Genomic DNA, 22,492 nt, shown 5'->3' on the forward strand with positions numbered 1-22,492 from the left:
AGCGGGGCGGGGCCGCCGAGCATTGTGGGAAGGTGGCGGACCGGGCGCCCATGGCGGGGCGGGACGGGACGGGACCGGACTGGACCGGACTCTCCCGTGATGGGGCCCGGCCGGGCCGAGCGCGGAGCTGCCGCCTCCCCTCGCCCTCTGCTGGCCCGCGGTTGGGCCCCGCCGGGCGGGTAGGGCCTTGGCGGCCGCTGGGATGGCGGCACAGGGCGGGCCCGGGCCCCGGACGTTGCGGCTCGTCCCCGACCGCTCGGAGCCCCCAGCGGGTGCCTGAGGGGGCCAGGCCCTACCCTGCGTGGGACGGGCCCAGCTCAGCCCGCAGACCCCGCTAGCCCGGCCGCCCACGGCTGCGGCAGCCCTCGGTGCCGAGGAGGAAGAGGCTGAGGCCTCGCCGTTCCAGCCGCGTGCTCCAGGCTCCGGCTGCTGCTGTGTCCCACCAGAGCCACACAGATCCAGCTGAGCTCTCTGGGTGCCACTTCTGAGCCCTCCCTCGCTCCGCGTCTCTCCGCGCAGGGGGTCTCAGAGCTGGCTTTACCCCAGGTTTCCTCATTACTCCCTACCAGGTGCCTGTTGACCTGTAGCAGATCCTCCAGCCAGCAGCCTGATGCATCCCCTCCATGCCACAGCCTTGTGTTCCTTCTTTTCTTGCCAGTGCACCTTTATCTGTCAGAGCAGCCCCACCGTGCTCTGTGGGAACCTGCCCTAAGCAGAATACCTGCCATCTGGACGTTCCACACGTGCACTTCCCCTCTTGCAAGCACCTGTGGTTGCATACCCCTTGCCCTGCCTTGCCTGGGGTCTGTATCTAAACAGTCTTTCTGACGGTTCAAAAAAGCATGATAGAGCTGTTACCTACCTGTCTTCCTTGTTACAGCCTGGCTCATACCATGGTTTGCCAGTCCCTACCTCTTGGCAGTTTGAGACAGAAACACAAGATACTCACAAACAACAGGTTCTGTTTTCCACTTAAATTCTTTCTTACACACCTGTGCTACTCCCAAGAGTTCTTTGCCTCAGTTAAAAGAAGACTCTAATTTTTTTTTGTTTCAGTGGTATCTCCCTAGTTCGGCCTTTTACAGCATCAATACTCACCTCCCTTTGTTACACTCTCTTACTTTCCCTCCCAGGTGCCCCATAGCCAAGAGGACTGTTCCTCCCTCATCACAGACCTCTGGCAAAGGACATGTGGTCATTTTGCTTTGCCAGCTGAAAATTATTCAGCAGACAGAAGTGCTCAGTACACCCAGGATCAAAGCCACAGGGGCTGCTCCCTGTGACCTGTTGCCCTTTGGAACTTCCATCTCTGGACAGTCCTTAAAGAGGCTGAGGTTCCTATAACCCCTGCAGCACTGGCCTGACTGAGCAAGTCCCGTGACCTCTTTGCATGTCCTCAGGCTGTGAGGATAACACAGATAACGTCTGGGGCTGCTAAAGAGTTATCTAGTTGGGATTGCTGGGCTGCTTTGAGCCACAAGGTGCTGTATGCTGGAAGGTGTTGTTGTGGTTGTCTTCTCCGGGGTAGGATCAAAATCTAAAGGCCAGATGATCCTGAAGAAATTTCCACAGCTTGCCAAAAGAAATGGAGCAATAAAATTTGCATCCAACCTCTGGACCGCTTGCTGATGGAAAGCTTGGGACTACAGATGTTGAGTTTTGATGAATCCTGATCAAAGTGTTGATTTAAGAATGACAGAACTGCCAGTCTCCAAGCAACAATAGCCCATCCACTCCCTCCCTTTCGGCCCTAATGGAAAAGTTTTGGTGCTCAGACGGTTCCCAGGAGACCTGGGATTTCCCTCAGCTCTGTCACCAGTGTGCTGTGCAATTCCCCAGGCTCCATGTCCCTGTTCCTGCAGAAAGCTGATCCTGAACATGTCAGGCCACTTCCAGAGCAACTGTTCCCATGGCCCACATTTGCAGCAGTTAATGCTGAGCCCAAAGATGACCCCCATTTGTTTACAGAGAGGAAGATCCCAAGGCCCATCAGGATGCAGACACATCGTGCTGGGCAGCACTGCAGACATTTGAAAGTACCATCCCTTTTCTCCATTCTGGCCCCATTTCTTAGCTGCTTGTGAGTTCCAGATGTTTGAGAGCAGAGGGGAGCAGGCATTGCCAGCAGGTCAGAGAGGTGATCCTGCCAGCTGAGGGAGCTGAGTGTGTTCAGCCTGGAGAAGACCAAGAGGGGATTTTACCAATATCCGTAAGTATCTGAAGGAAGAGTGTCAGAGGATGGAACCAGGCTCTGCTCAGTGGTGCTGGGCAACAGGAGAATGGGCAGAAACTGATGCACAGGAAGTTCCACCTGGAACATGAGGAAAAACTTTCCTGTGCAGGTGACAGAGCACAGGTTGCCCAGAGGGGTTGCAGAGTCTCCTTCTTTTGTGATATTCAAAGGAGGAATGTGTCTGGACTCTCTCTGGGTGCTGATGGGGACCAGGAACCCAGCTGCAGAGCATGTGTCAAATGTTTCAGCCTCCCCCAAAATTAATTTTACAAGCTCTTCAATTGCCTGTCACAGGAAGATGCCACGAGGAGATTTGAGTTCTCTGAAAAGAGGGGGAAAGGCACTGAGATCAAACAATGCTGACAAATGCAGCCTGTGACAGCAATTGCTGGGTTTTTTTAAACCTTATGTTTCACATCTGGTTTGTCATGGTGTTCTAGGTGGGCTCAGTGCACAGTAAACTAGGATAACAAACCTACATTTTCCATGATCCTTTCATCCCCTACGATCCCAAAGCACATCATTTAATTGCACTCAACCTGCACACAGATTTCATAAATAAAGGAATGACGAATTAGCATAGCTGCTGCAGCATTCACACAAGTTACTAAGACACAATCTCCTTGAGCAATCAATCCAGCCTCATGCTTCAGTGTTTGTCATAAATTGAGGTCAGGAAGAAATGTTCTCCCTACCTGGAGGAGTGCTGCTGAACTAGCCGAGTACAGAAAGACTCTTAAGGGTGTAGTAATCTGTCTTCCCTGTGCAATCTCAGAAATTGCTGCAAATATGCATTTGGTGACGATCCAGTGCAGTAGACGAACACTGATCCTGCACGGGGCAGGAGGAATCTGCCTCACACGAGGCAGGAAGAAAGCCTGGCTGATCCTTTTGACCTTAAAATCCGTATCTCACTCCTCCCTTTGTCCAGCAAGGGAGCCAGAGGAGAGAGGGGAGAATCCTGAATCCTGGCCGTGCCCACAGCACAAGTGGGGCTGGTCAAGAAGCTGCTCCTTTGCGCATTCCAGCCCCTGTGGGTCACTCCCACAATCAGGCTCAGTCTGGGTTTCATATGCAGAGGGATTCACACGCTGCTTCTGCAAACTGATTGTTCCAGGAACCTTCTCAGGACCAAAGGGTCAGTGGATTCCCCTGGACCTCCTGACCGTCTTACAGCTCCAAATTTCCTGCTTATCTCCCACCAAATGCCTCAGGGACACCACCCAGGGAGCAAGCAGGTTCAGGCATCCTTACCATGTGCTTCCTAATCACGGCTCAGCTGCAAAATCCCTTTCCTGCTTCCTGCAAGGAGTGTGAACTGTTCCTTGCACTTTGGCTGGTAAAAAGGATGATAATTACCCCTAATCAGTCTGCAGCAAAAACACAGGCCATAGCAGAAGGGAGGGGTGGGGGGCAGCCACCAGGAGGAGTGGAACCCAATTATTCCAAGTCACTGATAAAATGGGATCAAAGAAGGTAGGAACGTTTTACCAGCTGTAAAAGGCCTGCCTGGACCAAGGCTGTTCTTGGAGAAAGGCCCTTTCTGCCTACAGGCCATTCCTGGCTGGGACCTGTGCACATCCAGGGACAGTTTCTCCTTTTCCTTCTTGGTGTAGGCGAGGAATTTGGGCTGGTGTTCATTTCTGCCTCTGAGGGCAAGCAGCAAGACAGTTTCAGCAGGAAATGAGTGTGGAACCGTGGGCATATGGTGCAGAATGAGTGCTTTGTGTGCTGCCCACGTGGGCACTGAGGTGCTGGTACTCTGCTGTGTCTCATTAGGATCACCTGGGTGACCCAGGGAATGGAGCAGTTGGGGCTGGGTGGTGATGGGGGTGAGGGACAGCGCTGCCAGATGGCATCTGTGCCCTGCCAATGCCGTGTTTGTGGGGAGAAGAGTGCTGCACTTCTGCCTCCCTCACCTCCCTGGGAGCCTGTGCAGCCCCACTGCTCATCCCAGCCTTTTGCTGCAGCAGGGAGACCTGCACAGCTCATAACAGCAGCAGGAGAGTTGGGAGGTGGTGAGGGAGAGAAGGAAAACAGCCCCTTATGTGGAAGAGGGATTTCAGAAGCAGATCTCTTGTAAATCACTCCCAGGCCTGCCCAGCCCGTGCCTCGTGTCTGGCTGATTGTGTTACGCTATCCGGAGGACGTTTCATATAAAAAGCCAATAATCCCTGTGATTAGAGGGGTGATAAGGGCCAGTGTGGCCTGGATGTGGCAGGGGGCCGAAGTCCAGTGCCCAGCCTCCCCCACCAGTCCTGGCCTCCCCATCCCAGCCAGGTGGCACAGATGTGGCAGGGCTGCTGGTGGGCAGGGGAAGCAGGGCTGGGAAAAACAACAACAACAACAACAACAAAAAAGCAGGAACCAGCCCTGCTGCTGGCAAAGAGGGACTGGGGAAGAAGGGAGGAAGGAAGGGAGAACTCAGTGAGCCCCAGCAGTGTGGCATGGGGCCAGCTGTGGCTAATAGCCCACAGGCTGCCACCACTGCCCCTTATAAACTACCTCACAGATGTCTGAATACGGGGTGGCAGTGGGGGACTGCAGCCTGGGGAGGGATTGGGGTTTCTTAGCAGGTGGGGGGTATTGAGGACAGCTGAAGTTGAATGAGTGTGATGGGTCTCAGCCCTGTTTCTACTGGAAGGAGGCCACAGAATTCAAACCACAACTGAGAAGCAAAGGAGTTGCTGGCTGAGCCACCCCACACCCAGTGGGGTCCTGTCCGTGCCACTCTGAGCTGTGCAGTGCCCCAGGTTCCTCAGACTCGATCCTGCAAAGCACCTGTGTGTATGTGGTCAGCTTGAGGTGATGGGCCTCAAGAGAGATCCTGAGGCTGTGGAGAAAGGAAAAAAACCTTCCTTGTCTAAGGGCCTGAATTGCTGCTGTGCCTTTTTTATTTCTTCCTCTTTAATTCCAGGTAAAAGAGAGTATTCTCAGGGTAAAAGCAGGATCTCAGAGCCTACATTTTCATAATGATGACAGCATGGCTTTCACCTTGTGTCCAGAGCTTCAGAGCAGAAAATGTCTGTACAATCTCTCTCCTTGAACCAGTGCTGGAGTGGGATATAATATCTGAATAATTTACAAAGGCTCTTCATTACACAGATTTATTTTTGGCAGCTTTGTTAGACTGCTCCTTTTAGGAACTAATAGGAAGTTTCTCTGGTTTCATTAGGACATCCCTGTATGAATTGTTCCAGTGGGGCCAGGGACTGGGACAGCTTATTGCTCCATTAGAAATGCAAAATGTTTCTGCCCTCTGTGCCACCTGTGGCTTTATGGAAACCCACCTTCATGTCCAACCCCGACCCAGGTCTGGCTGTAGCAAGAGTCCAGCATGACTTTATTCCTGGCCAAGGTGTTGAGGGAATGGGGGGCTTCCCCACATTGCCTTCAAACAGCTTTGCAGCAGACAAATGTTGGTTCACTTGGAGAGCTCCTACACAGAACTCCCTTTCCTGTGCTGGAAAAACCTTCATTTCTCAAGCCAGGCCTGAGGTGGGCTGTGGGAACCCCCACTGTTCACCAGGCTGTGTTTGAGGCCAGCTCCTCTGTGCCCAGGCCATATTCAGCCCCACTGACTCACACAGACTGGGCAAGGCTAAAATCCCCCCTTCTTCAGATGCAGGTGCATTGCCCGGCTGGAAACGGGCCCATTAAAAAGTCATTTACCAGGCACAAGAGAGTTTGTGTTCCCCTGGATTGGGATTTGCCAAGATTATACCATAAATTAGAGTGTTTCCTGGAAGAATGTAAGGAGAGAGGAGAAAAAAAAAAAAGATAAAATGGAACATTTTGTAGCCGACAGAAATGCCAATAAAGGAGCGTTTCATTTCCCACTTGGAAGGGAGTGACTGCAAGTTACTGCAAGGGTAGGGCAGGGTGCCTGTGCTGCTCCAGGACCAGGGGAAGAGGACAACAGGGACCTGGTCTGGCTTCATGCACACACTGACTACAAACTGCATCCCTCTGCCCTTGAGCAGAGCCTAAGCTGGGGTGACTCAGTTTCTCTCCATGTAAAAAGGGGGACCAGGATGCCAACCCCACTGGGGGAAGACTGTCTGCCCTGTTTTCCAACCCTTATTCTGCAGGGACACGAAGCCTGGCTGCACTATTAATAATCCTTGGCATGAAGCTGTCACAGTTTCCACTAATATGGAGATGTTGAAGTGAAAAAGCTACTGCACAATATGCAGGAGGTGTCACAATAACTCAGCTGCTATATTGTTCTTTTTAAAAATAAATACCACAACAGGCCAGCCCACATTGCTGGAGTCATGATGTGTAGGGTTTTATTTTTAATCAGAAAATGTACTGATTTTTAAAGATAGAGACAGAGCAACATCTGAAATTTATGAAAGCTCCCTGTGTGCTCACACGTACCAACCGTGTTCCTGCCTGTTATTCTCCGAATGGCTTCCAAGGACCTGATCCTGCCTCAGCACGGGCACATTTGTGTGTGTGTGTGGCTTTGCAAGAGGCCCCATGGCAACAAAGTCCTTCCAGAAATAAAGTCTGTGGCTGAATTCCCCACCCCACTGCTCTCTGGGGGGATGCAATCGATCCCCTAGGACACGAACTGCAGGGTCTGCTCCTCAGGCAGCAGGTTTAGGACCAAACTTTGCATCCAGGGCAGAATAATCCATTGTTTAGAGATCAGAGGTTTGTCTGGGGGCCAGTTGTAGGTGAATTACCTTTTTCCTTTGCCTTCCCTCACGCTCAGCCAAGGGGAACGCTGAAATAAAGCAAAACGAAACCCCGGGTTAAGAAATGCCTGTTCTGCTTGGGGAAGGGCGAGGAGCCCCATTGCCCAGCGAGGGCCGGTCGGGGGCTCCGGACCTGCCTCAGGCCAGCCGGACCCTGGGCCTGCCCCCGGGCTCTGCCAGCGGCCCGGGCAAACACCGCGGCCTCCGCCGGGATGGGCTCGGGGCTCTGAGCTCGGAGGGGGGCCCGGGGCACCGGGAGGGTGCGGGGAGGGCCGGGCAGCCCCGGCCGGGGCGCGGGGAGGAGAGGCCGGTGGGGCAACGCCCGTCCCGACCGCGGGGCCGCATCCCCCGCGCCCCCGGGCCCCGCCGCAGGCAGGGCACGGAGCGCAGCCGGGCCCGGTGTCCGCGGCCGGCGGCGCCGCGCGGCGGGGGCGGGGACCGGCGGGGGCGGGCGCGGCCGTGGGCCCGCCCGGGCCGGGGAGGCGGCGGCGGCGGCAGGTGGTGCCGAGCAGCCGCAGGACGGAGCCGGAGCCGCAGCCGCCATTAGACAATAGGCGCCGGCGGCGGGAGCGGCGCGGGGCGAGCGGCGCGGCCGGGGCGGGGCGGCCGCGGGGCCGGGGCGGCCGGACCCGGCGCGGACAAAGGCGGCGCGGGGAGCCGCGGCGGGGGCGGGAGCAGGAGCGGGAGGCGGCACCGGGCCGCTCCGTGCGGGGACCGAGCCGCAACCTGACATGATGTTTCCACAAAGCCGGCACTCGGTACGGCGCGGCCCGGGGCCGGAGCGGCCGCGGGGCGGGGCCGGGCGCCGGCGGGGCCGCGGGACGGCGCGGGGGCTGCCCGGCCTCCCTCGGCCCCCGCGGGGTCGAGGGGATCGAGCGCCTCCCGCCGCCGGCGGCCGCGGCCGGTGCTGAGGGGCGGCGGGGCCGCTGGCGGCACCCGGGGAAGGGGCCCCACGGGTGACCTTGGGCGCGTCCCGGGCGCGGGCGCTGGGCCCCGGGGGTGCCCCCGGCGGGGGCTCGGCCCCCAGGGCGGGCTCGGGGCGGGGGGGCCCGGCGGCCGCCGGCTCCGGTTCCAGCGCTGTCTCCTGTTGTTCAAGGGCTCCTCTCACCTGCCTCAGCAGTTGAAGTTCACGACCTCCGACTCCTGCGACCGCATCAAGGACGAGTTCCAGCTGCTGCAGGCCCAGTACCACAGGTACGTGCTCCCCCCGGGCCCGGGGCTGTCCCGGCCGATGCACGGGAATCGCTCCGATTCTGCTGCTCGTCGCTTCGCTCCCGGGACCGGATGAGAACATGGGGAAGGGGACCCCGTCGCGTAGCTTGGGACACCTTTGGCTGGAGGAGGACCTCGGGCACGGCGTTGGTCGTGTCCACATGGGAGCCCCGCGAGGAGAACGCCCATTCCTTTCTCCAGCCAAGGTCTTTCCTCCAAGTGCTGCTCAGCCAGGACTGCACAGACACTTGCCAGGCCTCCTGTCTCTTGCTGGGAGTTTTCCTCAGTTCTTCTCGCTGGCTGCCATTCCTGGACTGCAAATGCTGCAGGGAGCACTTAAATCCAAAAGCTTCTGCTTTCCTGTGTGTGTGTGGAAATAGTGTTGCTGACCCAAAAGCTGGCTTGAGACAATCTGTTGCTTTGCATGTGTGCGTGTCTGACATAAACATGAAGCCCTTTGGGTTAAATTGAATAAGTGATGCCCTCTGCCACAGCCTGGCGCTGGTTGTGGTGTGTGCATTGGTGCCATGTGGCTGTAATGTCCCCTAGCCCGGGCTCTGCCTGCGGGCAGGTCACAAGTTTGTGGTGGTGTCATTCTGGCAGAAAAAACTGCTGGGAAGTGGCCTTTCCTGGCGTCTCTGTGCCTTGGCAGTGCCATCGGGGGAGTAGGGCAGCCGAAGGAACGTTCCTGCTGAAAGGGAAGCTTTCCCCCCACGCCGCTCCACCCCCTTGGACTTAATCTGCTCAAGAAGGAGCAGGTTTTGTGTAGGTGAAGCTGTTTCTTGTTTGAAACATAAAACCACAGCACATGCTGGCTGCAGTTGCTCGGCTGGTGAGTTGGAGTCTCATAAAACACTGGGAGCTGCGGCACTTTCTCTGAAGGGTGTGAAGAATCTAGGAGAGAGGAAAAATTCTTGCTTCTGGGGGGATGTGCTGCATTTGGGCCTCCCCCCTGCCCCCATCCAGAAATGGGTCTGGCTTTGGTTTTGATGTTGTATTGGAACATCTCTCGAGTGCTGCAGACAGGTTCTGTGCCAGAATCTGTCCCCAGCTGCCAGCGATCTGTTGAGGAAAGGCAAACCCCTCCCTGGGCAGCCAACTCTGCTTCTACCCAGCATTCTGCTTCCTGTGGAATGGATTTGCCTGAGGGAGGTCAGTGTTCAGCTGGTGGATAGCCTTGTGTCCTTCTGAATGTGTGCTGGTGGGGCTCCAGCTGAGATAGTGAGAGCAGGCTCTGTGTGGTCACTACTGTGCCAGCAGAGCCTGGCCGGGCTCTGGCCATCCCTTGAAGTCCAGATAGTGATGTCCAAGAATCCAGCCTGGCTGGGACGAGGCCGTGCAGGAAGCAGCTGCTCTGTGGCGATCAACTCTCTCACCTCCTGTTTGTGGTTTTCTTACTGTTTTCTGGCTTTTCAGCTTGAAGTTGGAATGTGACAAACTAGCCAGCGAGAAATCGGAGATGCAGCGTCACTACGTCATGGTAAGGACCAGCCCGAGAGCAGAGTGTGTGGGTGGCAACACCAGCAGGTGCCTGTGCCTGGGCTCTGCCTGGCAAGGAGCCCATGCCCCGCAGAGCTCCAGGGCTCTCAGCACGGCTGGAACTGGCTTTTTCTGAAAACGGGGCTGTTTTGTGTTGGCTGCATGCAGTGGGTTGTTGAAATGCGGGGTGGCAGGGAGATTTTTGATGTAGAAAATGGGGCCCGGTGGGTGATTGCTTGATGGGTCCTTGGCCTGGCTCCCCATGCCCAGGGGAAGTGACAGCTCCTACACACCTGAGAAGGTGCTGGTGTGCAGGTGTTCGGGGACTCTGGGAGGGTCATGGCCAGTGAGAGACAAAGCAGTGCTCTGAGAAGTCAGGAAACTGGGAAACCCACAAGCCCAAGCAGGAGTTAGAAGCAGAACCCAGCTTCTGTGCAAGGGCTAAACCCTGTGCACCTTCTGGTGACCCTGCAGCCTTGCTAAGCCGTGGTGCTGAGTGCTGGCATGTGTGTCCCAGCACAGGGTGTGCAAGTCCCAGGGCAGTGCCTGGTAAAGGCATGAGAAATGGTGCCACATGTGGGCAGCAGGCTTAGCTGTGGCTTTCCAAGTAGAAATCTGCCAGGAAACAGCCATGTTCTGGTGAGCAGGGTGAGGAAGAGCCCTTGTAGCAGAGGGGAGGGATGGCCAGGCAGGGCTGTGGTCTCTTCCTTTCCTATCATGGAGTTAACAGGAGGCTGCAATACTGTCCATGAAGATGAGCTGGCTCCTGCTTGCCAGCTGCTGTTCCTGCTTGCCAGCTGCTGCACCTGCCCTGGAAGGAAGAGATAAGATGCAGAAATTAATAGAGCAGCTCTTCAGAGCAGAGTTAAGACTTTAAAACCAGAAATAAGGGAGCTGGCCCCTCCATCTTTCTCTACTGCCCTTGTGCTCAGACTCTGAGGCTGTGGGAAGCAAGGTGTGTTTGGGGCGAGGGACAAGGAGAAGAGGTCACAGCTTTCCTGGTGTGTTAATGGGGAAGCCCTCAAGTTCTCACTGGTAAACAATTGCTTCCTGTGCCTCTCAGTCTGCACAGAAACCCTCATCTCCAGCAGTGGCCAAGATACATTTTTTTTTTTTCCCCTCCTTAATGCTGGCAGTCACCAGAATTGATTCAGGTTGCTGTCAGCAGCAGAGGGGAAGGGCTGTTACTCGTGGCGCAGCGCTGGAGGCTCTGCAGGCGCAGCAGCTCCTGCCTTCTCTGCGTGGCTGAGCCGGAGCTGCTGCCGCTCCCCGTCACGGGGAGCCAAGAGGAGGGTTCCTGTGAATGTGCAAAGCTGCTACAGCTGCTCTGATTTTTGAATAAGTCACAATTGGCAGCTTGGGGGACGGGCTCCTGCTTCCTGCTCGGTCTTCAGAATGCAAAGAAGCCTCGAGAGCCCGCAGCAGGCTGAGATCATTCTGATACCAAGCCGGGCGCTTCGTAGCCTTGTGGCGTCGGTACCAGGATGCCAGTGATCTTCAGTTAAATGAGCACAGATGTGGATTGTTCTTTTCCCTTTGGAAGAATCAGGATTGCAGGCTGCAGGAGGAGGTTTCTAAACTCTCAAAACCTCAGCCTTATAACAGCTTCTTCCAGGGGTCAGGAATTAGCTGCTTCTGCCAATAGATTGTCTGTAGCTCCCTGTTGCTGCTGTGCAGGGGTTTTCTGGGTGGATTGTTCTTGTGTGTGGAGGGGGGAGGTTTCCACATAACTCCTTCCTAAACAGCTGGAGCTGTGCGCAGCTGGATGTGTTACTTGCTAGATGAAGTCCAGTTGTGGTCTCTCCCATTTTCTGCTGAAGCACTCATGTCGGCTTTAGGATACTGGCCAGGCAAAGCTCACAGAGCCAGGCTGCCTCTCTCCTGGCTGTGCTTAGGGAAGTCTGGAGCCCTGAGCCTTTTTCCAGGTTTGACTCACTCTCACCTTGGTGCAAACTGTGGGAAGGTGTCTATGAGGGGAGCTGTGTGGGGCAAATCTCCAGGTCTGGAGCAGGGTGGGCAGGGAGCACCTGGAGGGGGTCTCTGTGCTTGCCTCCTGCTGTCTCCGTTTCTAGGGCTGGCCTCTGCTCTCCTTCCTTGCCCAGCCTTTGTAGAAAACTCTGCCAGGAATGCAGTGGTGGCTCCCAGCACTGACCTGGCAGAGACTTGACTTACAATTTGTTTTGTTCTCTTCTCTTCTCTCCTGCTCTACAGTACTATGAGATGTCCTACGGGCTGAATATTGAAATGCACAAACAGGTAGGGGGGAGAGCACCTCCAAGTGCTGGGGAAGGTGCGTTGTCTGCTCTGTGTTGCCCTCTGTCACTTCAGTTGCATTTCAGGAACTAGAAATGCTGTCAGCCTGTAAAATGTCAGAGCTGCCTTTAAAATGCAGGCCCCCCCACTTCTCAGGATCACAGTGCTGACCTGGGAGCTCCCATCCTGGGCTCTGGGCATGCTGTGGTTCTCCCCAGGGCCTGAACAGATATATGAGCACCAGACAGGGCAGTGCAGGCAGGGTCTGGAGGTGCGGCTTGGAGACTCTGTGGCAGCCTGGATAAGTTTGCTCATTACCCTTACTGGTGGTTAAGTTGTTAATTATCCCCAGTGACTAATTACCTGTGGTGTTAACAACATGAGCTTCCTCTGAGCCTGTCTCTATCTGGCTCCAGCTCCAGTCACAAAGTCAGCTGTGTGTCGTGGCTCAGTTTTAAGCCTCTTAGCACAGTTCTGTTCCCCACAAAGGCACTTGGTGCTTCTGATCCCATTGCCCTTGTTGCTAAGCCCATGAGACTGGCTTCCCTGGGAAAACCTGAATCTTGTCGAAGAATCTGAGCCACGAATCCTCACTGCTGTCCCACGAATGTCTCCCAGCCTCATCTGCTTCCCTGTGGTGCTAGTAGGGTCCCCTCAGCTGGTTTTAGTGTGTGCCTGTACCCTTTGGCTCTGTATTTCGACTCCTTTGGAAAGTAACTTACAAAGGACTGGTAGCTTCACTATTTGCCAGGAGAAAAGCATTTAACACCCCAGAATTTGCCACTGCTGGTTTGAGGGTAGTGAGGAAGCTGCCCAGCCCCTCTGGTCTCCCCCAGTAGCCCCAGTCCAGCAGCTCAGCTGGGGAGGGGGAGCCTGAGAGGGCCAAGCAGCTGTGTGTGTGTCTGTGTCCACATGGCAAATGTAATTCAGCACATCCCCACCTGGCTCTGCAGTAACTTTCCTCTCTAGTTGCTCCCAATTTGTTAAATGAACGTCAGAGGAGAGGAAGGGGAATATTGAAAATCTGCTCTTGGCAGTCAGCAGCATCCTTTCATTTAACTGTGCAGGGAGGAGCCTCGGGGGGCGAGGTGATCCCCACGGCACCAGCATGCTGCCAGCATCTTTCCAAGGAGAGTGGGTTTTCTAGGGCCATTCCCAAGGGAGGGGGAATGTGGGGCAGCTGGTGCTGTGGGTGCTCAGTCCCGAGCTGCCTGACCTTTCCTCTCTGTCCCCCCCCACCTTTTTAGGCTGAAATCGTCAAGAGGCTAAACGGGATTTGTGCACAGGTTCTGCCCTACCTTTCACAAGAGGTGAGTCCCCCAGCCTGGGGGTTTGTTGGCATGGAGGCCACTGTCCCTCTGCAGCCAGCGAGATGTTACAGCCCTCCAGCACAGGCAGCTCCCCACCCTGGGCTGGGAAACCTCCTTGCTTGCTCTCACCTCCTGCATGGGGACCAGCCCTTCAAGGCAGTGTTGGCTCCCCGAGCGCTGTGTGGTGGGTAGTGTGCCCTCCATCCCTTTGGTGGCAGCTGGAGACAAAGCTGGTCCTGCTTTCTCCTGCCTGTGGCTCGTGAGCCATCAGCCATGTCTGCAGGGGCAGTGGGAGCTTTGGGTGCTAATCAGGGGAGAAGGACCCTTAAAAAAATACCTCCATATGGCTCCTCTTTGAGATCTGGTTCCTCTGCCTCATTAATTAATGCAGCTGATGGGCTCCTCCCACTCCCCAGAGAAATTAATTGGTGGAGGGGGTGCTTGGGAGTTGCTGTCTGAGGCGGGGGGAAGATTAAGCACCTCTAGAGCCGTATCTTCTGTCTCCCCATGGAGGCTGAGCTCTGAGCAGTTCTCCTGGCTCTTTGGGGGTTGGAGGCTTCTTGCTTGGGGTCAGCACTGGGTTTAGGGCACAGGTTCTGTTTCTCCCACCCACCTGTTCTTAGGATGGACAAAGTCTCTGATCAGATCAGAGCTGCCTAATAACTAAGCCCCAGCTAAATCTTTTGCATCTTAATGCAATCCTTACCCTGTCCTGCTGCCAAAATGAAAAGAAAAATCCCCTTGCTGGAGTGCAGTGGAGAGGCCTGGTGTTCAGAGACCTTGTGCTCTGCAAGGAGCAAGTACAGTGTTGTCCTTTATTTTCTTTTAAAGTATGTGATACAGCCGTTTTTTCTGCCTCTGTTTGGAGCACCCAGCTGCTGCTGCAGTTGGCATCCAGCGTGTGTCCCGAGGACTGTGGAGCTTCCCAAAAGCTTCTGATTTCAGGGCTTGTTTTGTTTGTTAGACAGTCTGTGTAGTTGAAGGGTGGCAGGATGAGAGACATTGCCCACCTCTGGCCAAGGATCTCTCTGGATGTGTGCAGAGCAGGAGGAGGGTGGGAGTAAGAGGGGAGCTGCTTAATGCTGTGGTGAGGAAATGGATGAGACAAATGTGTTTCCTTCCCCGCTCCTTGCTGCGTGTGAGGCCCTTGTCACGGGTGAAGTGTGTGCAGGTGTCTCCAGCTGTGGGGTAACCAGCCTGTGTGGACTGGGTCCCTGTTCTGCTTCCCTGTGGCACTAGCAGTGACCCCAAATTCCTCTGTTTTCTCCACGCCAGCATCAGCAGCAAGTCTTGGGAGCCATTGAACGGGCCAAGCAGGTCACGGCGCCAGAACTGAACTCCATCATCCGTGTACGTGATGCATGTTTAGTTTGGGTTGGGAGGGGTGGGGATCCAGGCCTCTGGCCTGGACACAGAGCTGGGCTGTGGATTCTTGACCTGGGGACATCAGGGGACCCCTGCTATGGTGCTGCAGCTGCAGGGACAAGGCTGCAAGGCTGGGCTGGCCATGCTGGCACAGGGCTGGTTCCACAGCTTGCTGTGCTGTTTGCAGGGGAGCAGGGATCCCTGCTCTGCCTCAGCAGGGTGCAGGGAGAGGAGCTTTGGTTTTGAGCAGGAACCACAGTAAGTACTTGGCATGAAAACACCATCTGCTCTTGGTTAAGGTTGTGAGTGAGGGCTTTAATTGCAGCCTTGGGACATGCCAGAGCCTGAAGCCAGATGTCCTGTGGGGTATGGGCTGTGTGTCCTGCTGGGGACACTGCTGAGGCTTCCCTTGAGGCTGTCACAGCAGCAGGACTCGAGAAATCTTTTCCTACCCAACCCTGAGGCTGCAATGCTCTCCAGCACCCTGAGGTCCCTGGTTTAAGGTTGATTGCTGGCACAGTCTGGCCAGTCCAGGCTCTTGGTTTGGGGTCCAAGTGCACCCAAAATGACAATACCCCCGTTGTGTTTGTGTGTCTGTCCATCGTTCCCTACAGCAGCAGCTTCAAGCTCACCAGCTGTCGCAGCTCCAAGCCCTCGCTCTGCCTCTGACTCCGCTCCCCGTGGGGCTCCAGCCCCCGTCCCCCCCCGCCGTCAGCGCCGGCACCGGGCTCCTGTCGCTGTCGGCCCTGGGCTCGCAGGCTCACCTCTCCAAGGAGGACAAGAACGGCCATGACGGGGATGCCCACCAAGATGATGATGGGGAGAAATCGGATTAGAGCGACCGGGGGGCCGGGGGAAGGGGGCTGTCTGGGGGAGGGAGGGGGCGGGTTAGTGCAAAATGCAGTATCTCTCTCTAGTTGCTGTGCAGCAGGGCCGTGGAGACCTGTGCTCGGTGGCAGCTCGCCAGGCCTGTCCCCAGAGGCGGGTGGCAGGGCCTGGGGGGTGTCCCCAGCGCCGTCCCCGGCTGCTGCACAGCAATGCAAGCGCCATAGCATTACCCGTGTGGCCAATCGTGCTCTCCCTGTGCCCAGCCTGCCTTCCCTGTCCCTCCTCCCGCTCCGTCACAGAGCTGAGCCGGAGCCTGGCTTGGGCCGCTCTGGGGCCACTTTGCCCCTTGGCTGTCCCAGCTCCTCGGTGCCATGTGGCCCCTCCCTCCACCTGCTGCTCCCCCCTCGGTATTTAAAGATTGCCCCTTGATCCTAACGGTTCTGCACAACTCCCTGCTGGGATCCCTGGCCCAGAACAATCTCCTCCCTTCCCCAGGCGCTCTTGGTCTCGTCGCATCGCCCTGGCCCCGTGTCCCCCATGCCCCTCCTGCACTGATACCAGGCCGGCGCCTTGCTGTTCTGCATGTACCTGTTCTCAACCAGCTCTGGCTGCCAGGGGGTTCACCCTGGGCTGGAGGGGGAGCCTGTGCCACCTGCTCCCTCTCAGCACAGCACCCGGCTCCGGGGGCCCAGGTGGCTGGGCAGAGGGGGCAGGCAGACCGAGAGCCTTCCCCGGCCTCCCCCTCCCTGTGCCCCTGCCCTGTGTAGAGGATACAGCAGCTTTCTCTGTTCTTATCTCCGTGCGCTAGCGTGTCTTCTTAAAAAACAAAAATGGAAAAAAAAATAATAAATAATAATCTGGTGTTTGTATATAGTTCTTTAGAAAGATCTTGTTTTGCTTTTTGTGTTTAATCACTTGACCTATAATAAGAGGAACTGAAAATGCTGTATCAAGGACGTACAAGCTGTGCCTTTCAAATAAAGAAATAAGAAGGTTGGTTAAAACCAGGACTTGCTGCTGCTTTCTTGCTGCATTTGGGATGCCTTTATAGTACTTCCCTTTGTCTCCTGCCCCTTCAGATGGGGGAATCGGGGAGAAGAGGGAGGTTTCCTGGCTCACCTGTGCTGTGGGAGGTGTCTGGAGGAGTAGCCCTCCTACCTTCAGGTGGTAGTGTATCCCAGATTATTCCCTTGTTGGATCTCCCTCTCTGGAGGTTTCTCTGGGAGCCAGGACGAGTGAGGTTAACACTGACACCTCTGGCTCTGGCTTCTCTCCCACTCTTGTAGGGGCTGGTGGAACGGGGCCGTCTCTGTGGCCTTTGTGGCTCTGGGACACCCCTGCAGAGGTGGCAGCTGTGCCACAGCTGAAATCTGCCGGAGCCAGGGCCAAGAGGATGCCCAGGCAAAGCCAGAACAAACTGGAGCTCAAGGTGAAAGTGGTGGGTGGTGAAAAGGGAGCGGGGGCCTCTCCAGAAGAAAAGCAAGGAGCGAAGCAGCCCCGAGGTCTATCAGCTCTGTGTCGGAGCAGCGTGGCTTGGTAACACATGTGGAGGTCCCTTTGAGCTGCCACAGGTCTGCTCTGTGTGTGCATAATTCATTTTTCCTGTGGGCACAGAGGATAAGCTGCTTCTGTGGCTCTCAGGCCCCTCTGGAAAATCCGGCCTGCGTTGCCCTGGGGCTGAGATTGCTGTAATGGAATTGGCTCTCGATAATTAGAGCTGTCCTCTGGCTTCAGAGCCTGCTCCACCCTGATAACATCGTCCCCTCGGTATCTCTTAGGCCAGTTGGAGTGGGAAAATTTCCTTCCTCTGGGAAGGAAGCCGTGCTGGGGGGGGCGAGGGGGGGTGTCCTGATGCACCCAGCACTGAGGTATGGAGGGGCTGGTGGGTTAGAGAGCCTGCGGGCAGCACCAGCGCTTGACAATGCTCCCGTTATCTGCCCAGTCAGCCTAATCCGGGCTGGGCATGGGTTGGGCAGGGTGCCCAGTGCAGGCTTGCAAGGGACAGGGGCAGATCCGGAGTGCAGAAGCCCTGTGGCAGGGGCTGGCCTGGCCCCAGTGCCCTCGGGGGGCTGCAGCACCGGGCAGACCCAGCCAACGCCCGGCACTGCGCGGGGGCTGCCGCTGCTGGAACGCTGCCGATGTGCCCCCGCTGTCCTGCAGCTGCTCTGGGGTCTCTGCTGACACCCAGCAGGTCCCTGGTGTGAAAGGCCAGCACGGCTGCGGGCCGGGGCTCTGCAAGGGGCAGCTGCTAAAGCCATCCCTGCCCTGTCAGTGCCGCAGAACCCGCGGGGAGCATTCCCAGCGCTTTCACCTCCAGTTCAGCCGCGGGGCAGGGAGCACCACCGTCAGGGGATGTTACTCCTGATGGATATGCAAGGGAGGAGGATTTAGGAGAAACTGTTCAGGGCTGCTTTCAGGAACAGAGGTCCCTCTTGTTGGAGCTAATCAGCGGCCTCGGTTCAGTGGGCAAGAGGGTTGGACAAACCACGAGGCCACTGGGGCTGGGGAGCTGCTCTGCACTGGGCTGTGGGTATCTTCTTGCTCCCTGTGGGACACTAACCCTCTGTTAAAGTATAAAGAGAGAACTTCTGAGCTCTCCAAATCCCCTGCACCTTCCAGCAGGTGCTGAGCTGAACCTTGTGCTCCACTCCTGCTTCCCATGATGTTCCATTACCAAAGCGTTTCTCTGCCTGGTGGAGGGCACCCTGATATCCCATCCTACTGAGGAGCAGTGTTGTTGTTGTTGTTCCCCATGCTTCCAGCCTGGCTCTGTTTGCCACCACCCCTGGATCCCCAAAGGGAGTCATTTCATAGGGCACCTTCCCAGATTTGGGCTCAAATCTGAACTGCATAACAAGATCTGAAAATCTAACCCACACCAACAGCAAAGAAAAGGCTTAAAAATACCTCCCTTGTGACTTTCCCAGTAGCTGCAGACTTGAGAAAACAGCTTCTCTCCTTCCAAACAGGCCTTGTAACCTCCCTGCAGCCAGGAGCCCCTCTCCTGCCCTGCAGAACAGCTCAGCACTTGCAGGGACACAGCTGACAAGGGGCCCCCAAAGCTGCTCAGGGATGATTTGAGACTGGTTCCTGGCAGAGAAACCCTTTCTCCTCGTGTTCCAGAGGTCGTGGTGCTGGGGTGGGACAGGGATACAGGTTGATGGTCTGAGATCCTTGGGAAAACTCAGCAGAGCCCTGACTCATGAAGGGTGGGTAGAGAGCGATCCAGTGACAGCCACTGTCCTGCTGCCCACAGAGGCTGTGGTGGACACAGAGGGCAGGGGGCAGGGGCAGGACCCCATCTGGCAGTGCCCCATGCCCTGACCACCAAGCAGCACAGCACTAACCCAGGCTTGACATGGATTCCTGCTCACAGCTCCCAGGGGTTTGACAAAACTCTGCTGTCACCCATCTCCTCCCTTCCACCTGCCTGTCACTGGAGGGTCATAAATCAGCCTCCTTCCTCCTCCATGCAGTGAGCAGGTGGCAGTTTTTTACCTGTTTGGGTCCATCCCCTTCGGATCCTTCCCGTAGGACAGAACCCCCAGGCTCTCATTGCCCGTGGGAGTCGGAGTCGCCTCTGCCACGTCCCCCTCTGGCTCCCACCCTCCTCACTTTGCAGCACAGCTCTGCCTGAAACAATGGCCCAGCCTGCACGCCAGGAATGGTGGCGGAGCAGGGCTTCCTTCCCAATTCACCGCTAATGCAGGAACGCTGAGCTCTTCCTGGCTGCAGCGAGCACCAGATAAAAGCTAAAAGAGGCATCAATAATTAAAAACCACTCAGAGCTGGTGAGTGCAAACAGGAGCCAACACACGGATCGAAGGCAGAGCCAGAGACCAGAGTCTGTCAGCTGCTGGGTTGCTCTGAGGGCTCCCACTCCTCTTTTACAGTCCCACGGTGGTGAGGTGTCCCTGGCATCAGGGACACCTGGAGGGGACGCCTGTCCCCGAGGGCTCTGGGGACATGTGGCTTTGGAGAGTGGACACCAGCACCGGGGGTTTGGGGATGGGGACTTGCAGTTTGGTCCCAGAAGTGTAGCTCAGGGCACTGGGGAACCTTGATTTCCAGTACAGCTTTGGCTTAGATCTCGCTGGTTTGCTGCCAGGTCCTTTCCTCAGTTCCCCTTCCCATCTCATGTTCATTCTAGGACAGACTCCAGCCAGGATAAGGTCCCTGTTTGTGCCAGCTGCCCTGGGAAATTCACATTGTTGAAGGGTGCCAGGAACTCCTCTCTGCTGAGGTCATGCCTCCTCATTCAAGTAGGCAAGTGAGCAGCTGGAAATAGGATGGTTTGGTGAGCCACAGCCACGCTCGGTGTCTTTGTGAAGCGTGGTGGGCTCTGCCCTTGGCCATCCACTCCGGAGATGTGCTGGACACAGGAGGCTGTGTGTGGGGAGAGGAACAACTGGATCCGTGGCATGGAGTGGGACAGAGCTGGGGCTGCCCTTCCTGCCCAGGGCTGGAGGATGCTCTGTGTTCCCATGTCCCCCGCTGGCATTCGGGGAGGGAGCTGAAAGGTAAAATCACGGGGGTAATTCCAGCAGCAGCAACCTCTTTTGCTCGGATCCAGTTTCAAATGGAGCTCCTGTGTGTCCCAAAGCCTGGGTTGGTTTGATTTCTCTGCAGCTCATAAACAAAGAGCTGTTCAGAGCATTTTCCTCTTGATCCTGGCATGGATTTCAAACACCCTCATCCTTTGGGCCGCTACCAGGCACGAGCGTGTGGCTGCTGCAGGGGGTGGCTGAGCATCCTGCAGTGGGGACAACCAGGTCTGGGCCGTGGCTACTGCCCTGCACTGTCCCATGCCCAGGGCAGCAGAGGGACCATCTCCTCTCGCTGCTGTGGGTGCCAAGGGTTAACTGCCGTTGTTTTCTCCCATCCAAACACAATTTAATCTCTGGGTTACAGGTTGTGCTGCTCCAGGGCTCATGCTAATCACTAATGGAGGGTGATCAAGACACGTGTGACACCCACCACTCCGGAGATGCCTGTGCCAGGTTTACCTGTGTCACTCTCCCGAGACACTGGAGCAGAGAGACTGCTTAAGGAAAACTGGCAATTTTCGGAAAGGAGTTTTGAAAAATGCTGCAAAACATCTCCTCAGTCTAACCTTTCCTTGAAACATGATCTGAAATGTTTCCAGCCTTTGAAAATAAACTTTCCTTAAAAAAAAACCCCTCAACTCTCCCAGTAAGGCAACACACACACATACAAAAAACAACCCTTTAAACTTTACATTTGGATTAAAATATGCAGATATATGTGTAGATATGTGATGTACACACAGAGAACATCAATATGCCTGCGTAGAAGGGAGGCTTTTGGAGGGTTTGAAGCTGGTATCCATCACTGCCTGCATCAGTGGATCTGCCCAGCGAACACGTGCAGCCAGGCAAAGGTAAAGGGGCAAGCGCTGGGGCTGGCTTGGCTCCTTGCTTGGGACTGAGAGGGTCTGGGGCCAGCTTGGCCACTGCCGGGCGACAGCCCCCAGTCCTGGCTGGGGAGGAGAGGCAGGGACACCAGGGGATGGATGGCGCGGGGGCAAGAGGAGGAAGAGCCTCCAGTGCCCAGCACCTTGTCCCTGCCCTGGCCGCTGCCAGCATGCAGCACGTAAGTAACACAATGAATAAAAGATTAGGATGAAATGTGAGGCATTAAATATTTAACCTTGTGCCTGCCTGTGCAGTGCCCAGGTACAGCTGGGTCCTGCAATATTTAAAGGTTGCTCCTCGCTCGCTTTTACCACCCCCGAGTGCGGTGACTTCACAGCAGTCGCAGCTGGAGGGGTCGCAGGGGGCCGGGCAGAGACCCTCCGTGGGTTCCCCTCCGGGACCACCGGGACCCTCTGTGGCAGAGCCGAGCGCTCCCCGGCCGGAGCAGCCCCACGGAGCCCGAGCCCGGCGGCTGCGGCAGCTCCGGGTCCGCCGGGCCCGCGGCCCTCCCGCCTCAGCCGCCGCCGCTCCGCCGCCCCACGTTACTTTGAGTGGCAGCCGGCAGCAGCCGCAAGGCCTCGTGGGCCGCGCAGTCTGCCTGCCCGGGCCGCCCGCGGCGGGAGCCCCGCCCGCCTGCAGCGCTGGGTCGGGCCCCGCGGCAGAACCGGGCCGGGCGGCTCCCCGGGCCCGCGGCGGCGGCAGGGACGGGACGGACCGGCCCCGGGCGCCGCCGCCGCGAGGGCGTAGCCAAGTGCTGACTACAACTCCCAGCGTGCCCCGCGGCGCCTCCCCGGAGGCTCCAGCGACCCGTTCACTTCTCATTGGTCGTCCCGCTCCCTGGCGTCACGAGCCCATGTGGGAACCGCGCAGGGCGATTGGCTGGCGCTCCCGCAGCGGCAGCCAATGGCCGGTGCGAGCGCCGCCGCTGCGGGCTGTGGGGCCGGTTAAGGTGGAGCGGGCGGAGGGCACGGGACGGGAAAGCCTCGCCGCGCTCCGCCCCTCCCGGTGGGGCTGCCCCGGGCACACCAAGGGCTGGTCCCGAGGGACTCCGGCCCGCCCCGCGCCCAGGCCCGGCTGTGCTGCGCACCGGAGCCCGTTGCCCCTGGGGTCCCTAGCCCGGCGGGCGCTGTCCGGCTGCACCCGTTTGTGATGTCCGCCCCGCGTGCTGCCCCGCCGGCGGCCGGTGCCGCGTCCGCCCGCAGCGTCGGAGGCGGTGGCAGCGCCCGGCGTCGCTCCCCAGGGACCGGGATGCCCCGGGGTGCTCGGGGCCGCGCGCGCGAGTGGGACCGCGCTGGGGGACGCGCGCGTGGCTGGGCCCGGGGCGGGGGAAGCGCCCGGTGAGCCCCGGGCCGGAGCAGCCGTGCGGGCGGACGCCTCCCGAGCGGCTCCGTTCGGGCCAGGAGCAGCGGCTCCAGGGCCGGCGCCTTCCCCGGGGTTCCCCTTGGTCTCCGGCACCGCCGTGCGAGCGCGGGGCCGCCGCGGGAGCTCCGGTGCTGCGCCCGCGCTGTCCCGAGCCCCGCGGGAACGCGCCTCCTTAAGCGGGCGGCCGGGGCGCGCGGGGCCGGGCGGCCGCTCCCCCCCCCACCGGGGCCGCCCCAGCCCCGCCCCGGCCCCGCCGGGGGCGAGCGGAGACCCCGGGACCGCCGCCCGCGCCCCGGCGGAGCCGCTCGG

General features: G+C 57.6%; 2 protein-coding genes across 3 annotated transcripts; both read left to right on the forward strand.

Annotated features, from left to right (window-relative positions):
* Positions 1-7,579: 7,579 nt before the first annotated feature.
* TLE5 (TLE family member 5, transcriptional modulator) lies at positions 7,580-16,396 on the forward strand. Of its 2 annotated transcripts, none has more exons than XM_039566039.1 (7): positions 7,580-7,697; positions 8,036-8,133; positions 9,568-9,631; positions 11,842-11,886; positions 13,131-13,193; positions 14,469-14,543; positions 15,176-16,396. In XM_039566039.1, the coding sequence occupies exons 1-7, from the start codon at positions 7,671-7,673 to the stop codon at positions 15,392-15,394; spliced, it is 591 nt and encodes a 196-aa protein (XP_039421973.1). In that variant the 5' UTR covers positions 7,580-7,670; the 3' UTR covers positions 15,395-16,396. The 2 variants fall into 2 exon arrangements, with proteins under 2 accessions (XP_039421973.1, XP_039421972.1); XM_039566038.1 differs by having other exon boundaries at positions 7,582-7,697; positions 15,173-16,396.
* A 4,594-nt stretch (positions 16,397-20,990) lies between these two features.
* LOC120411404 (translation initiation factor IF-2-like) lies at positions 20,991-21,971 on the forward strand. Its single transcript, XM_039565971.1, has 2 exons — positions 20,991-20,999; positions 21,111-21,971. Exons 1-2 carry the CDS (start codon positions 20,991-20,993, stop codon positions 21,969-21,971), a joined length of 870 nt encoding a protein of 289 aa, XP_039421905.1.
* The last annotated feature ends 521 nt before the right edge of the window (positions 21,972-22,492 follow it).

The sequence above is a fragment of the Corvus cornix genome, chromosome 28 (genome assembly GCF_000738735.6).
Source record: "Corvus cornix cornix isolate S_Up_H32 chromosome 28, ASM73873v5, whole genome shotgun sequence".
Lineage (NCBI taxonomy): Eukaryota > Metazoa > Chordata > Aves > Passeriformes > Corvidae > Corvus > Corvus cornix.